Source organism: Dendronephthya gigantea, unplaced genomic scaffold (assembly GCF_004324835.1).
Source record: "Dendronephthya gigantea isolate DGI-Jeju-01 unplaced genomic scaffold, DenGig_1.0 000026F, whole genome shotgun sequence".
NCBI classification, from domain to species: domain Eukaryota; kingdom Metazoa; phylum Cnidaria; class Anthozoa; order Malacalcyonacea; family Nephtheidae; genus Dendronephthya; species Dendronephthya gigantea.
Window position 1 is genome coordinate 571,787 of NW_021163036.1, and position 17,618 is coordinate 589,404.

The 17,618-nt window shown below is 39.3% G+C and overlaps 1 protein-coding gene and 1 pseudogene across 1 annotated transcript; both read left to right on the top strand.

The window, feature by feature from the left end:
* Window positions 1–3,288: 3,288 nt before the first annotated feature.
* Window positions 3,289–9,073, top strand: LOC114523085 (set1/Ash2 histone methyltransferase complex subunit ASH2-like). Its single transcript, XM_028543914.1, has 16 exons — window positions 3,289–3,560; window positions 3,852–4,180; window positions 4,364–4,424; window positions 4,535–4,682; window positions 5,080–5,157; window positions 5,248–5,276; window positions 5,456–5,516; window positions 5,711–5,807; window positions 6,427–6,494; window positions 6,781–6,812; window positions 6,904–6,969; window positions 7,334–7,360; window positions 7,459–7,488; window positions 7,627–7,695; window positions 7,826–7,885; window positions 8,564–9,073. The coding sequence occupies exons 1-16, from the start codon at window positions 3,453–3,455 to the stop codon at window positions 8,693–8,695; spliced, it is 1,395 nt and encodes a 464-aa protein (XP_028399715.1). The 5' UTR covers window positions 3,289–3,452; the 3' UTR covers window positions 8,696–9,073.
* A 512-nt stretch (window positions 9,074–9,585) lies between these two features.
* On the top strand, window positions 9,586–17,249 carry LOC114523109 (annotated as a pseudogene).
* Window positions 17,250–17,618: the final 369 nt, after the last annotated feature.

The window sequence follows — 17,618 nt, forward strand, 5'->3', positions numbered from 1 at the left end:
TGTGATGTGTGTAAATGGCATGCACGGGAGGATCCAGCATTTTGGCTGACTGATGGATGTTTTCAAACTTCAACATATTTCGACCCTTGTCGAGAATACCATATTCCGGTAGTATTCGCGGTCGAGTATACCACATGTACCTAGTTTGGTTACTAGTAAGGGCGTAAATCCATGTTGGAAAGTGGGGGGGGGGGGGCGCCTCAGTTTGCATTGATTAGTTAATGCATATGATTAACTGCCACGTAAACATTTGACTTAGTTGGTCAGCGGTCAATAAAATAGTAGCCAATTGTTTTATATGGAATTGTCGAATGTTAATAGTTTGGACTTTCGAGTTCACATTTGTGAAGACCATTTCTTGATTTTTTTGTTTAATATACCTTAAATAAGACACTATGGTATAAAAAAGTGGGGGGGGGACACTTACATATTCGTCCCATAACTCGACAATGGTCGAATTTGCCATTTTCCGGCGAATATGACCATGGTCGAATTTGCCATTTTCCGGGGGATATGAACATGGTCGTATTTTCCATTTTCCGACGAATACGACCATGGTCGTATTTGCCATTTTCCGGCGAATATGACCATGGTCGTATTTGCCATTTTCCAGCGAATATGACCATGGTCGTATTTGCCATTTTCCAGCGAATATGACCATGGTCGTATTTGCCATTTTCCGGCGAATATGACCATGGTCGTATTTGCCATTTTCCGGCGAATACGACAATGGTCGTATTTGCCATTTTCCGGCGAATACGACCATGGTCGTATTTGCCATTTTCCGGCGAATATGACCATGGTCGTATTTGCCGTTTTCCGGCGAATATGACCATGGTCGTACATGCCATTTTCCGGCGGATTCGACCATGGTCGTATTTGCCATTTTCCGACGAATATGACCATGGTCGTATTTGCCATTTTCCGGCGAATATGACCATGGTCGTATTTGCCATTTTCCGGCGAATACGACCATGGTCGTATTTGCCATTTTCCGGCGAATATGACCATGGTCGTATTTGCCGTTTTCCGGCGAATATACGACCATGGTCATATTTGCTATTTTCCGGCGAATACGACCATGGTCGTATTTGCCATTTTCCGGCGAATACGACCATGGTGGTATTTGCCATTTTCCGGCGAATATGACCATGGTCGTAATTGCCGTTTTCCGGCGAATATGACCATGGTCGTATATGCCATTTTCCGACGAATCGTATTTGCCATTTTCCGGCGAATATGACCATGGTCGTATTTGCCATTTTCCGACGAATACGACCATGGTCGTATTTGCCATTTTCCGACGAATATGACCATGGTCGTATTTGCCATTTTCCGGCGAACTCGACCATGGTCGTATTTGCCATTTTCCAGCAAATATGACCATGGTCGTATTTGCCATTTTCCAGCGAATACGACCATGGTGGTATTTGCCATTTTCCGGCGAATATGACCATGGTCGTAATTGCCGTTTTCCGGCGAATATGACCATGGTCGTATATGCCATTTTCCGACGAATACGACCATGGTCGTATTTGCCATTTTCCGGCGAATATGACCATGGTCGTATTTGCCATTTTCCGACGAATACGACCATGGTCGTATTTGCCATTTTCCGACGAATATGACCATGGTCGTATTTGCCATTTTCCGGCGAACTCGACCATGGTCGTATTTGCCATTTTCCGGCGAATATGACCATGGTCGTATTTGCCATTTTCCAGCGAATATGACCATGGTCGTATTTGCCGTTTTCCGGCGAATATGACCGTGGTCGTATTTGCCATTTTCCGGCGAATACGACCATGGTCGTAATTGCCATTTTCCGGCGAATATGACCATGGTCGTATTTGTCATTTTCCGGTGAATATGACCATGGTCGTATTTGCCGTTTTCCGGCGAATATGACCATGGTCGTATTTGCCATTTTCCTGCGAATATGACCATGGTCGTATTTGCCATTTTCCGGCGAATATGACCATGGTCGTATTTGCCATTTTCCGACGAATACGACCATGGTTGTATTTGCCATTTTCCGACGAATATGACCATGGTCGTATTTGCCATTTTCCGGCGAATATGACCATGGTCGTATTTGCCATTTTCCGGCGAACTCGACCATGGTCGAATACGCCATTGTCCGAGCATAAAGATTAGTCCAAAAACCTTTTCCAGCAGACAATCAGGGCCGTAGCTAAACCCCTTAATTGGGGCGTGTATATTCATATATTTATGTTGATATACAGTTAGAACAATAGCGTACAAAGGAAATTAGTGGGGCATTAGACGAATATATAAATATACACCCCCCTAATTAAGCTTCTAACTACGGCTTGCAGACAATTTTGATTTTTGCGAAATATAAGGGAAAACATACTCCGAAAATAAGCATCTTGTAAACTCAAGATATGAGTTGTTAAAAAACAAGACACAATATTCAAGGTGATATTTCCTAATACCTTGAATATTGTGTCTTGTTTTTTAACAACTCATATCTTGAGTTTACAAGATGCTTATTTTCGGAGTATGTTTTCTCTTATATTTCGAACATAAAGTCTCTAACACTTTTAACTATATACAATCTGAGTTCATAGACTGCTGCATTGAAGATCCAAGATTTAATTTTTGTGTGTGTGAAATTTTGACTAACGAATTACTGAGATTATATTTGGCTTTTGGGAACCTCTATTGTTATGATCAGAACGCATGCGCAGAAGCTGTTATACGTAACTTCCAATGGTTTCCGTAAACACTTCGCGATTCGCGTTGATGCCTGGTCAATACTTGATAACTTGATAGACACTTACGATAAAGAAGGCTTGCTTAGGAAAGCCAATATATTGGCGTCTGCCGGTAAATATGTGGCGCTCTTTTCATGCGATTCTTTGTAATCACAAAGAAAGTTTCTTAAACTCGTCATTCCGGTGACATTTGTAACTGATTGAATGCTGTTTTGATCAGTTGTAGTAGTTGTCAACAGCTTAAATCTGCGCGGTGATAGTGGGATTATAGCGGATTGAGGTTTGCGCACTGCGGCAAGTCGTGCGGGATTCTTATGCAAAGTCTTTTTGGTTCCAATTGCTTAGTTTAAGTCTAAGAGTGAATAAACGCCAACAAACTCTGGAACTAGCACCGCGAGCTTACAATTGAAGCATTGTTGTTTTCAGAAGGAATAGATCAAATGATCCCGGGCGAAAAACTCATGATTCCGAAAAAAGATAAAGAGGTTTTTCAATAAGGAAGTTATTTCAATAAAAAGGTTTTTCAATAAAGAAGTTATTTCAATAAAGAGGTTTATAACCCTGGCATCAGTGGCATGTCCATTTAACAGTGTGATCACTACTGAGTACTGATCACCGTCTAAATTACTTGAAGACTGGAAACTAACGTCTTTTTAATTTTTTTGAGTCCTTGGAAACTTCGTGTAGTAGAATTCTAGTTGAATTTTCAAGATGGCGGAAATTTCTGAGCAAAACTTGAGCTCAACAACAGTTGAAGTTGGTGATGAAAATGGGATTGAAATTGTACCTGAAAAGTTGAATGACGGCGAGAAATCTCAGGTACGTCTTTTATGGAAAAATAAACTGTATTTTTGCTCTGCATCCATTGTTGAATAAAACTATAGCTTTTGCAATTAAAATTGGCCAGGGCTTCCAAAGTTTATCAGGCAAAATGGCAGTCTGATAGACAAATTGACCAAAAACGCTGCATTTTCTTTTAATCTCACTGCAGTATTGCGTGTTTATATTGATGTACTAGTTTTATTTATTTTACTAGTCTAATTGTTCTATAGTATGTAATTGTACATTCTACTGGTCCTAAGAAAGCTGAATTAATTTGACCTTTTCCAGTTGGAAATAGCAAATGACATTGAGATGGCATCAGAAGAAATCGCATCTGATGAAAAAGTGGAAATCAAAGATGTTACTGTGAGCACAGAATCAGCAATGCTGCCGATTCCTGAATCGATTTCATCATTACCCATTCCTAAGCAACAAGAACAAGTGATAAGCAATGTAACGACAACATCATCCAGCAAGCCTGGTATGGTACGGCCTGCTCCAGCACCGTATGGAAGCACTAGTACAAAAAGTCGGGGTGAAACAACAAAGTTTGGAAGAAAGGGAAAAAGGAAAATTGATAGCGGGCAAGGAACGTCCGCAACAAAAAAGTCAAAAGGGTAACAATCATATTGAGATTTTAGACATATATACATTTGAAATCAATTATTTTTTAAACCTTTTCTTCAGGACTAGTTTTTCATGACTGAGTAAACACATCTTCGTAATATACTGTGACTCCCTGTGAGCATGTGTATCTGAAAGATATAGTGTAATATGTAACAATTATTTATGTATTGTAGAGAGCCTGCGCAACAAAGACTGCCACCTCACGGGTATCCTTTGGAACATCCATTTAATAAGGTGGGTATTGGATGTAGGATAATTATCCTGCTCCATATCCTGCACAAATATTTATGATAATTCCTAGTTAACCCATTTTATCATGTTCATAAGTGTTTCTTTCTGCAAAGGATGGTTACAGATATATTCTAGCTGAAGAAGACCCCAATGCTCCCAAGTCGAACTTTGATCTGGAATCTTGGGCTGGTAAACCTATACCTGGAGAGCTGTACAGAGTTGCTTTACATCACAAAGTTTATCTTGCTTCCCATGATAGAGGTATTTTGGCTAAATTTAAAAGTGGAATGGAGAGGTGAGGGTAGGGTGGCAAGTGCCCCTATATTCCTGGTGAGAGAGTGTATAAGGTTTAATCAATAGACTCAAATGATTGATGTTGCACCCACATGTTCTACTAACTATTCTACCACCTTTTACCCACCCTTCCCTCTCAACTATTTAACCCAGCTAGGGTAAGTCCAGGTAATGTTACCTAGCTAGGGTTAACCTGAGATTAGTTAAATAGTGGGTAGAATAGGTAAAAGGTGACTGGAATAGGTGGGTGCAACACTGCAACATCAATCTTTTCACCCACCTATATCATCAACCTATTCCATACACTGATCTTTATATACCAACTGCACTACCCACTTATTCAACACACTTTATTTCCACCTAGCACCTCAGCTGAAAATCTCAGATGATCGTCTCTCGGTGACTGGTGAGAAGGGCTACAGTATGGTCAGGGCAACACATGGTTAGTATATATATGGCATATCCATAAGTTTATCTCCTGCATTACCAAAGCAACCGGAATGACAAAATTTTACTTCTATATGCTGTTTAGGTGTTAATCGTGGAAACTGGTTTTTTGAGGTGAGCCTATTTAAAATTTATGCATTTGTCAGAGCATGGCAAATGTAAACATTGGAAATTTTGAGTAGAATCGATGTGCCGAACAGACTTGACGTCCACTTTAGGTATATATATATATATATATATATATATATATATATATATATAATTATTGTAAATATTCAATTTTCAATGTTTAGGTAACAGTGGATGATATGCCTGAAGGAACAGCATCAAGAATAGGCTGGTCTCAACTTTATGGTATGCTTTATAGCAGTTCTGCTTCAAAATAGATTAGATAAACAAATCTTAACAAATGATTTAAAAAGTAAAAGATTATCTCAAGACAGGCATATTCAATTATACCATTAGAACCACCGGCTAACATTATTGAAGGACGAGAAGTGTTGTATGTCTGTAAAAACCATACATAAACCATTATGTTTGCACGCTAGGTAATCTCCAAGCACCATTAGGATATGATAAATTTGGTTACAGCATTAGAAGTAAGAAAGGAACTGTGTTTCATCAGAGTCGAGGAAAACATTACAGGTATTGTGGTGTGTTTTATAGCTTGAAACTTGACAACGATTGATAAAATTGAGGCAATATGTACAGGAAAAGTCACAGGATAGGGCTCATTCTATTTCACCAATGTGGTACGAACTCATGCAACCAGTCTGACTTAATTAGTGCCGGCTACTGATACCTGTTGTAACAACGTATCTACTGTTTTTCACTGTTTTATTCGGTGCCTGGAGGTCACTTTTAGTTTTCGTTAGTTTTTGTTAGTTTTTAGTTCTGTTTATGCAGTACCGTGCATGAAATGAAGGCCTGTTTTCCACTTCAATCGTATTATAACGTAGCGTATTTCTTTGTTTCCGAAGTATTCCACCAGAACTAATGACTTTAAATACGCTACGTTTCGCTACAGCCTACGATACGGTTGAAGTGGAAAACGGCCTTAAATTTCAACCATTGGGACTATAAACACTTTTCCAACCACTTTAGTACTTACTGAGCACTTGGTAAAGTTTTATTCAAACTTTTACTTCCTACTCAACTTGTTAGTGTCTCTTGTTAACCCATTAGCTGGCAATGTAGTTACTGATTGAAGTTTATGTCCACGAAAGAGATCATTATTGTAGCTATATCAATTTATTGTTTTCAGCGATGGATATTCAACGGGCGATGTAATTGGAATCTTTATCTGTCTTCCTGAAAACAATCGACCAGCTGGTACGGCACTGTAATTTTTCATTGCTCCAAAAGATCTCAAACTTTAAATTTTAGTTTCGCAAAACAGTATTTTTAACGTGTATAAGAATATGTAGAAATTTAGAATTGAATTTTCTCGCCAAAACCGAGCGGTCCATATATATTGTTTACCGACCGTAGAGCCAATCAAAATCCTCCATTTTGTCTGATTTGCCCCTTGGGACTGGCTTGCCATATAAATATAATATGAATATTATTTCAAGGATACATCACTTATTATTATATTATTTCAATTCTATTTTTCCAGCCAAGATTCTTCCCCCAACCTACAAAGGAAATGTAAGGACTACGTACATGAATCGTGACTGTGAAACTTTTCGTCGAAAATGTTTGTCATTCCGGTGTCATTTTTTTCGTTTATTTTCTGCAGGCATTAATCAAATTCAAAAGTTTTCTGTACTATGAGGAAAAAGACCGCGTTGACCAATCAGAAAAGGTCAGTTTTGTTTGATTTTATTGGATAGCTCTATAAATTTCCAAACTGTTTTCTTGGTTTATGGAGTCGTCTATTCAGCACCTTGCGTACTAGATTAACAAGGGAGAATTTCGTTTTAGACCAATCAGCGAGTTTGTTTACATTTTCAGTAAGCCATCAGAATGCATAAATTTTGATATAAAGTACAATATATACCATTTTACATGAAGTGTTAAAAATTTAGGCATTCTGATTGGCTTTACCTGAAAAAAGGTAAACAAATATGGCGCTTAGTTTGAAACGAAATTCCCCCTTGTTTACTAGATTATGCTGAATCCTCCTCTCTGAACTCTCGCCAGTGTGTAAACGAATGTCTTCATTTTAGGAGTTGACCCCTCTGGAAGGCAGTAAGGTACATACGTACATACATAAAATATATTTCCTATTTGATGAAATTTGCATCCGAATTGTAAAATTGTTTTCAAACCACGTACTTTGTTTTGTTTGAAGATTGTGTATTATCAGAATGGAAAATCGAAGGTAAATGTCGAGCTGTGGCTAGAGGGGGTACACGATATAAACTTTACCTGAACAAAAACTTTGAATTCCTAATAATGAAAGCCCCTTTAGGTTTAACCAGAGTAGAACATTTGCCGAAATAAATGGTGCTATTTTTAGGGTGTGGCAGTGCAGAATATATTTGCTGGGACGTACTACCCGGCAGTCTCTCTGTATAAGAATGCTACGGTAAGCAATTGCGGTTCTCTAACGGAAACAGTGGCAGGTTGCATAAAATAGTAGCTAACTTTCAACTATTGTCAGTTTCCCATCTGCCAAGAGAAATGGGGCTGAATTCAAGTAATTTTAACGTTGACAGGTCTCCGTTAACTTTGGTCCGGATTTCAAGTTCCCTCCGCAAGATGTAGATTTCAAGCCGGTAAGGATATGTTCTGAAAACATTCTAATTCGCCGCTATCCTGCGATTTCAAATTTGTAATTTCCGGTGGCGGTAGCTTCAACTGCCGTAAATCAATGCGCTTCCCTTCACATTTTTTACAAACACACAAATTAAAGTTAAACGAACCCATGACGCCGACTTTCTAAATAACAAAATGCTTCGATAACGGTGTACGATGCACCCCCCTAAAAAGCGGCACAGGTGCAAATTTGCTATCTTCTTTTCGCGGTGGCTTTTTCTCAATATTCGCCATAATAAAAAAAGATGGCGGCATGTCAATGGAAAAGTGGATTCTTGGCGAATATCGGTTACGATAGCAATGCTAAGTGTTTAATATGTCACATTAATTGATGTTAAAATTGGCTAACTTTTGCTGAACTTTTGTGTCTACAAGGTAAACTGTTTGTTAATGGAAATACGAAATTTTCGTTTTGCAAAAGAGCATGTTGATATGGATATGCCGCCATCTTTCCGCTTGCAGAGAATTACCGTCTTTGTTGATAAAAATACTGGACAGCATGTGGAGAACAAAACTCGTAAATTGATGTGACATAGCGAGCATTTTAAAATCTGTGCTCGTAATTGATTGTAATTCGTCATGCCGCCATTTTTTTTATTATGGCGAATTTATTGCGGCGTCTCACTTTCTTTTTTTAGATATCTGAAATGCCCGAACAGCTTTTTACCGAGCAAACGTTAAGTGATTTATTATTCAACGTCGACTTTCTAAACAATCCAACAGATTATAGCGAAAAACTGCCGTTCATGGCAGGTACTAAAAAGAAATGATAGAATATTAGTCTATTTGTTAACGCGATGTAAATATTTCTCACATACATGTAGTCAAAGTGAATACTGATTTGCAAGTCTTTCTCTTTCCTTCTATTTGAATTTTTCTATTTGCAGTCGATTTAATAGAGCTATTTTTACACACCCCGCGAGGAAATTGCAGTCGTCAATTCGATTTAATAGAGTTAATTTTTATCGGAACTATCCAGTATAAGTAGTTTCGTTTATGGTTCCTCCTGTAGTAACACTGGATCAATAAGAAGAAATGATCCTCACTGGAAATCTGGACCTCTAGGAAGAACAGTTTAGAACTGATAGAGTTATCCAGTATAAATAAAGTTAGTTTAGTTTAGGTTTCCTCGTGTAGTAACACTGGGTGATGCTTACTGGACCTCCAATAGTTTTGGTTGAAGTTTTGGTTGAGCTGTCCATTATCCCATTAATTAGATCAGGTTTCTTCCAGTGCACTAAAAATTCTTTACTAAGTAAATAACAGATGACTGGACCTCTAGAAAAAAATGCTTAGAACTAATTGAGTTATCCGTAACGAACTTCTTGAAAAAAATCATTACTGCCTGATTTACTGGTGATATGATTTTACTGCATAAAAATACAAGGAGAGTGGCAGTTATCGTGAGCGTGAGCACGCTAAAACGGATCACGCAACGCGGGATTCGTGGAAACTGCCACGCGGGCATTTCAACGCAGGGAACACGCGAAATCGAGTCTAAATTATTTTCACGATTATAATTTTTTGACCGCCATGTTTTTGGTGCAAAACAGATGGAAATAGACGTGTAAATTATGTTCTGAACTTTAATATCCATGAAATCAACTGCATTGAGATAAAACAGGCAAGTCTTTACGTTACTATTTTTACACACCAAGCGAGGAAATTGCCCCGAAATATGTCTGCTTGCCTAATTTTATATAAATACCAACATGCAATTTACAATTCGACTCTACTATTTCTAAACAAACAATAGTTAAGGAGATATTTTTGCTGGCCTACGGGTGTTTTTGTGTATAGAATATGAATATTATAATTGCGAGAGATCACATGTTTGGGGAACAAAAGAATTGTCAATATTTCATGAACCGTAACTAGCTTGGGTTGGCTTATAAAGTATACTTTTTATAAGCTTTTATACAACATGGCCGTATAGACTTACTGGATGCGGAAGGAGTCTGTTCAGGCCAGGAAAATTACGTTTATTCATTGCTCTAGGAAAAAGATCGTAAAGCAAGCAAGCTCGAAGGCAAGGAGATTTCGTAAACAACTCGTGTCGATGAGTTAAAGTTCGCTTCGAAGGGGAAATTTTTGAACGTAAGTCGAGTGCATGTTGTATTATATATGACACAAACCTTGCAAGCGTGTCGCCCGTAAGCGTTCGCTCTGCGAGGCGTATTTCGCGATATTTTAGCTGGAAAGAGGGTAGGGCTTGCAGTATTTTCTAGGCTCTCGAAGAATTCTCCGTTTTATCGTGGTTTTGAACTCTTACGTTGAATGTTTGTGACCACAATTACGATTTTAGTTGCCCGCCATTATGAATTCGCATGAATATGCATTGTGAGTCGAACACGCTCGAAGCGACTTGCTCACCTAGTCTAGTGTAAACTGAATGAAACATCGTTACACAGCTTCGTACTAAGATACAACTTGTTTGAAATTGCTTTCTCGTGGAAAGTCCTAATTTTGAATCCCGAATCGAGAGGTTTTTTCATTATATGCATTCGCTTGACCAGAATATCGCGCAAAAATTTCGAGGTTGTAAAACGACATGGGAGAATTAGCCGCGTAGGCAAACGTATTTTATAATATATTTGTTTGCAAACAAAAGTCTAAAGGAAGTTTAGGTTAACTTCGTTTACTGTTTAAACTACACAATTCAAAGCATGTGTTATACGTTTCTAAATTTAAACAACAATTTTGGCTCGAACTAGCCACTAGTGTATTTTGTATTGTGAAGTTCTCGCTAGATTTGTTTCCCATTGCAAAGCAGAGCCTGTACAACAGTATACGTGTACAATTTCCTTGCAAACTGTCACGAAAATTTGTTAAACTCGATTTAACATGGTCTTATATTTACGACAATTTCCGGATAAACTTAGGGTTTGTTCTCGAAGATATTACGATCTGCGTATTGGATATTTTGTGTAGTACATACGTCCAACGTAACCTCGAAATGTTTCATTAAAGACACGACTCGGCGCTTTCGCTATGCGAAATTCCATAAACCCGAATTAGATTTGATTGTACAACGTGTTTACACTTAAAATTCTTGATTTTTATGTCATTTAGTGTGGGCGGTGTTGTATAGAATGTAGGACTATTTCATTTATTGCTTCTGCCTAAAAGCTGTCTTCAAGTTTTGAAACTTTCCATCAGATTGTCGTCCGTGCTTTGTATTTGCCTGACTTCGCTAGCGAGTTGTAAAGTTGGGCGTATCTCTGTATTTAAGAAGTACTAAATGCAAATCAGTTTGCCTTAAAGTTGAAGTTGTGTTGTGGAATATAGAATTGTAACAATTTATCATTGTAACATGCCTTTTGTAACTGTAACATTTACTGACTCCCCATGTCCAGATATAGTTCTGAAAAGTTTCTCATGAAAAGTTTATCTCTTTCATCTAATGTTAAAGTATTTGGTTCTGGTAGGGCTTTGCTCGGGAATTAAGATGATTATTGCTATAATTTTCAACACAGCCTGGCAATACTGGGAACATTTTTCCCAAATGAATATTCACAATGAAAATTATGTACACGAATCTTGCTTGTACTTGCTGGTATTTTCATGTCCAAATGACAGCAAAGGAGTCTATATGTCTGATGAATTTACTGGAAAAATATAATTTGTGTTTAATGTAATTCTGGGCTCTTCCAAGCTATTTTCTGATTATTTACTTTGTTATTTGTTAAACACTAGTTGGATTTGTAACTGAAGTTGTTGCCCAGGTAGCTGGCAATATGAACCCACATGCACACTATGTTTGCATGCTATTTAGTCCAATACTGAGGTCATTTTTTTCACTATGATATCCATGTATGTGTAGTGATAAAGATTTGTGTACAGTAGGTGTGAATTTTGTTGCCTGACCAATTTAGTTTACTGTTTCAGACAATTATCCTCGTGATTCACATTTAAATCAGGATAATCTGTGTATTAAAACAAATTGAGCCTTTTATCTCCTAGGAATTCGGCAACTTTGCTAATGCTTTCCTTCTTTGCTACAGAAGACATATCAACAAGGAATGAAAGCTTTTGACATCTCAAGTACACAATGGCAATGTAATTTCCAAGGTAGGGTTGACATTGATATAAAAGGGTCTCCACCCCAGATACCCCATTGCCTTATTTTTAACTGCTGTAGTTATTCAGATATCTTTGGGCTTATCTCGTTTCTAAGTGTATGCACATAAAAAGTTAAAATAAGACATTTGAGAAAAGTGGCAACATCTGCTACTGCCCAAGTCATCTGGCTTTAAACAAATAATTTGTGGTAGTAAAACCCGAAAGTGGTAGTACCCACCTGGATGCAATGTCTGCCTGGCATAATTTCTTAACTAGGAGTTTCAATGAGACATATAAATTCATAACTAAGATCAGGAGTGACAAAAAGTGCGAAACTAAATAGACCAATGCAAAAATAAGTTCAGGCGTAATTTCTAAACCAAGAGTTGTAATAAAACATAAATACATATAATTAAGTTCACAAGTTGCAAAAGCGTGTTGAAGTATTTGTCACCAAACTAAATGGACCAAATAAAAAATTAGGAAGTGAGGCAGCCCTAAATATTGTATTGTGGCAGTAAACTATTGCTTATAATTTATCTCTTAAAGGAGTTCATGACTGTATAGTATTTCTTGTGTGCATTGGGAAATCAAAGAGTTAATCATGGGAATAAATTTTCACTGTTCCTCCATTTTGCAGTGTGTTTGCAGTGTAACGTCAAAACAATTTTTATCCTTTTTAGCAAGAAAGACGTTTTGCAATTGATATACAAGCATTTCAAGAGGACAAAATGGAATCAACCGTAAGTTGAAAGGCTAGGATTTCAGTCATGGAAGGGGTTAAACATTCAGTCAACTCACAATGAATACAGGTTTTTAGCTAGTTTTTAATTTACCATTCAAGCTATATGAAGACCACTATCAACCTTCTAAGTTATATGAAGATCTTCCTCAGGATAAGTCATGTGTGATACCATTGCTCTTAATATTTTATTTCAATAATGTGTGAATGGGATTGTTTATTCTACATTAAACTATCCTCAAATATAATGAAATTTCCCCCATACATACCCACTTACCCTGCATTTCTCTGCCTACCCACACAGCTTGTTTGCAACTCCAAGCATGAACCCCAAAATAATCATTGTAGCTTTAAGAAAACATTGCATGTCCATCCATCCATGTAGTTGTCATTCCAGTTTTACCTTCACTAATGGAAAGTGTAATTTTGTGATATTATCTTCATATTTATCAATTCTATTCCAGAATACAAGCAGCCCAGGGGGTGGTCAGTATGTGACATCTCCAGGGAGCAACTCAGAGGAACCAAGTCTTTATCAATATCGTTCAAAACGACGTTGTGTAATGGAACGAGAGAAGAAAAAGAAGAAGGAATGGTGGGAGGAGGAAGATGTGCTCTCTGACGAGGAGGATTTTGGGGATATAGGTAAGACACAGCCTGGTCTGTGAATTTTTTTAGGGAGGGGGTTAATGTTGTTAAGTTTTGGATATATTATTAAGCAATTATAATACCTGCTATTTTCATATAATTTATGCTTTTAAAAGCCTCATTGGCTATCAGCTCATATATATACTTCTTGAGCTCCCATGATTGTTCAATAAAATTGTTAAATTGATGGTGTCAGTGATAAGCTAGATTTTAATCTGAGCAAAAATAATGCACTCTAAAACCAGGTAGAAAAAGCGTTTTAAAAGTATAAAACTGCAATGTTAGGTTGCAAAGTGTTATAAATTGTTTGTATAAATTTATCAGTGATAAACACCAACTTGGTTCTCTAATTTGCGGGTTTTTTCACGTCACTGTTCCTAATTTTTGCGTTCACGTTCCGAGCACGCGTTCCTAAGTTTTGGAGCAGACCTGGGTACCAGGTTACCCTGTCCTGTTTGGTATATCCTCGGCGACATGTACATAACCATTAAATGTTTTCTGATTGCAGATTCCGACAGCTCCGATGGACCAAAAAGGCCAAAACAACGCAAAAAACCCGCGTTACCAATGACGCTATTGCCTCCTCCCAACCGTATATTCATGTTCTCAACTGAGCTGGCAAATCGGGCAGCCGAGGCCGTGATTCAAGGCAGAGTTCCTTCCATTGTCTCTTACCACATGGCTCAACCTCAAAACCAACGCTTTCTGAGATTGCAGCGAAACACGCAGGAATTCATGATGAATCATTCAGGTGGCGTTAGCAATCCCTATCGCTATGGAAACTTCCCGGGACACATGCCAAACGTGGAGGCGATGTTCCCGGGGGGGCGTCCGCCAGGCCCGCCGATGGGCATGCGCCCAGGCTTCAATATGCAACATTACCAGCAATATTTGAAACAGCAGCAGCAATTAGAGCCCAGGAACAGTATGGGCGGAGTAGATGATCTACAGCAGATGCTATTCGGTCCTAGTAATGGAACGAAAGGTATGTTCCCCCCCGGCGGTGCTCGACGTGGCATGGAGGAGCAGGGGGGTGTAAGGCCACCATTTGGCGGTGGGTATCCCGGTCACATGCCACCAGGTTTTGGACAGCAGCAAATGTTCATGAATAACCACCAGGAGCGGTTCAGGTTCCAGCAGCCGCCACCGCCGCCGCCGAATTTTGCTACGCAACAGCAACAGTTGCAACAAGGTGAAACCCAAGGGCAGCCGCGCTCACAAGCCGATCAAATGCCACAACAGCAGGCGCGACCGCAAGATGACCACAAGGCCGGTCAACAATCATCGCAACCCGACGAACAACCAGATACCACACCCACCAGAACAAGATCAAGACGCATCACTGTTGCCAAATGACCAGCCACAACCAGCACCGCAGCAAGCCCCACAGCAACCACCCTCACAAGCTCCCCCCACCCAACCTGCACCGCAACAAGCAGTACCTCAATTACCCGTCCTCTCCCCCGGGTCAAGCATTTCCTCATCATCGCCTCTTGGTTCGAGCATCCGAAGCCCACCTCCCTACCCTTCGGCGCGACCGTCCGAGTTGAACACCCTCCCTGGTGCAAGTTCTGTAGGTGCACCATCACCTACGAACACGAATTCACCCCAAACTCCCCATGCCCCACTTACCCCTAGACTTCCCACCTCGCTCGCATCTCCAAAAGACGGACAGCGATCGCCGTTTTCCCCGGGTGTACCGACGTCCGGGTACTCGGCGCAGAGTCACATCGCACAACAAAACATTCGTGATGCGGGCTTGAAACTGGCCCGACAGTCGCCGAATCTCGATAAACCTGATTTACAGGTTGATAAAGGACTTCTAACTGGCTTTAATATGGATTCGAGGATGCCTGGTTACCCTGGTCCGACCAGACATGACCTGCTACCGCAGAGGCCGAACTCGTTAAATCTCACTCGTAACGTCTCACCTCTCGGACCCCCGCCTAATAAAAGCCCGTTTCTAGGGGCGGGGAACTCGCCAATGGGGATGCCCCCTAACCCCGGGCCAATGGGAGACTCAAGTACGTCACACCATCCTTCCAAGTTTTCAATAGATAGTCTCACAGCGCCGTCGAAAGATGAACGCTTCTTTCATCCACGTCTACCAATGCAGCCTGCTAATCCTTATGCGGCTTACTCGCAGCAACCTGGACTATATTATACGGGGAATAAGTTCCTCCCAGGAATGTTAGGTCAAGGCCAATACCAGTTTCCAGGACATTTGCAACCAGCGCCGCAACAGTTTTTTCCAACGAACATGCCGCCTCAGATGTACCCGCCTCACGGCACATTTCCAATTCACCACGCCGGAAATCGGGAGGGTGGTATGTAGGGGCTAGTCACCGCTAGCTTTACACCGAGGGTATCGTGTAGTAGATAGGGTCATCTTTGGATAATGGGCTGTACAGTGGCAGTAATGGATATATAGTGTCATCTTTGGATATATGTTATGTATTGTTGGATGGACAAGCAGGACATTGGAGGATATTTTATGAACCTGGATGTATATTGATAATTCGAAATATCTGTTGACAAACGTGGAAAGCCCTTATTATAAGGGAAATTACTCGATAAATGAGGATATGCATTGATAAACTTGGTTATGTTTGGATGGAAAAGGTATATCTTAATATTTGAGAAAGATCTTGCCGAAACAATGGAAAACTTTCTAGTCTGGGTAGCGATGGCCATTGGAGAGAATAAAATTGTACTTACAATTGATAAATGCAGTTATATCAATGAGGATCGTCCGTGGACACGAAAGATTGTACTTAAGAGGATGCTGAATGATGTATGTTGATAAATGACAATACAATGAAATTGAATAGAAAATGTGAAGGTATTTATCCACAGACTTTGGAAAAGATCCCTTAAAACAAGTATTTATTGACAGACAAAGCTCGAACGACAGTCTTTCATTGTGTTTTATCATGCCTATATTTTTATAGCTATCGGCCAAAAATTTTTGGAGAAAAGTGCGTTATCAAATTTTATAGGCAATTAACGCCAAAGTGGCAAGTAAAATGCAATGAAGCCTTTGTGGATGCTTTTTTCCGAGGGAAGTATCCCTATCGCGGCCCCGAAAACAATTACCCATGTGCTTAAAATGGCGTTAATTGTATATATACCAAACTCGTGAAGATAATTTCAACGCCTATAGTCCACCTTTGTTTCGTTACACGGTTCGTACACGCCAACACAAGTCTTAAAATTGACATAAAACTGGGGAAAATAGCGTGAAGATATATTTGAAAATCTGTAAATTTTAGTGTCAGAATGTCGTGTAGAATCCCACTCGAAGACAGTTTTCAAACTTATTGCAGCTCGTAGGAAAATGTGGGTAAATAGGCAAGTTCGAAAAGTTTCGACTGGCATTGACACGAGGTTTGCTTACCACCCCTTCTAAGACACGCCTTTAAACTTGCCGTTAAGTTGCAATATGTCCGGCCAAGGATGATTATCATAAAGTTTTTCATTATGGTCATGACCAAAACACTGCCCAACGTCAATGCCTTTTTTTTGAGAAAAACACAGCAGTCTCTACAGACCACACTTTTTGCATGTGCTTTTCCAGCTTGGAGATGAGAACTCGTATGTTTTCAATTGTAGTTTTACCCTGGCAGCACTGCGCCATTTTGAATGTGCAGAGCGAACCTTTGAACTTGCTTATTCCATGCCATACTACAACCAGTCTGTAGAAGTTTTCACCCAATGTTATCAGTAGAATTATTAGTTAGATCTTCTACGTTTCAAATGTTGATATCGTTATTCATTCGCACTTTTACAAGATCTGTTTATAGTGTAAATTGTTCCAGTAGATTGTGATTAACTGAGCTAGTTGTAATAACATTAAACATCATCTATGAAAATCCACGATATTTTTGCTTATATAATATTGTGTGTGTCATTTCGTTATATCAACTTCAAAGTTCAATCCAGGAAAATCGGACAGAGATTCCTGGAAGATTGGACTAGCTTGATTTACACTGGGAGACCTGACCTAACTTTAGCCATGTTTGGACAAGATATTTTTAGTCAAAACTGTAAAGAATTTTGGGTTGCCCTGTATCGAAAAAAACGGCAATGAAGGTTTGGCAAAACATTCAAGTAGAATTGCCTCAAGACATAATGCCACGCTCTTTCGATGGTATTCCGTCACGCCCCGTCAATTTAACATTTATACACGGTGAATAAAAATACTGCAACCTTGGAATTTTGGAACATATGTAAGCATTCTT

What these genes read in the sequence shown, in the direction of transcription:
- LOC114523085 (XM_028543914.1), top strand. Translation starts at nt 3,453, where the DNA reads ATGGCGGAAATTTCTGAGCAAAACTTGAGCTCAACAACAGTTGAAGTT. An exon ending in TGGAACATCCATTTAATAAG is followed by an intron (nt 4,425 to 4,534) that starts GTGGGTATTGGA and finishes CTTTCTGCAAAG; the next exon opens with GATGGTTACAGATATATTCT. An exon ending in GTGGAAACTGGTTTTTTGAG is followed by an intron (nt 5,277 to 5,455) that starts GTGAGCCTATTT and finishes TTCAATGTTTAG; the next exon opens with GTAACAGTGGATGATATGCC.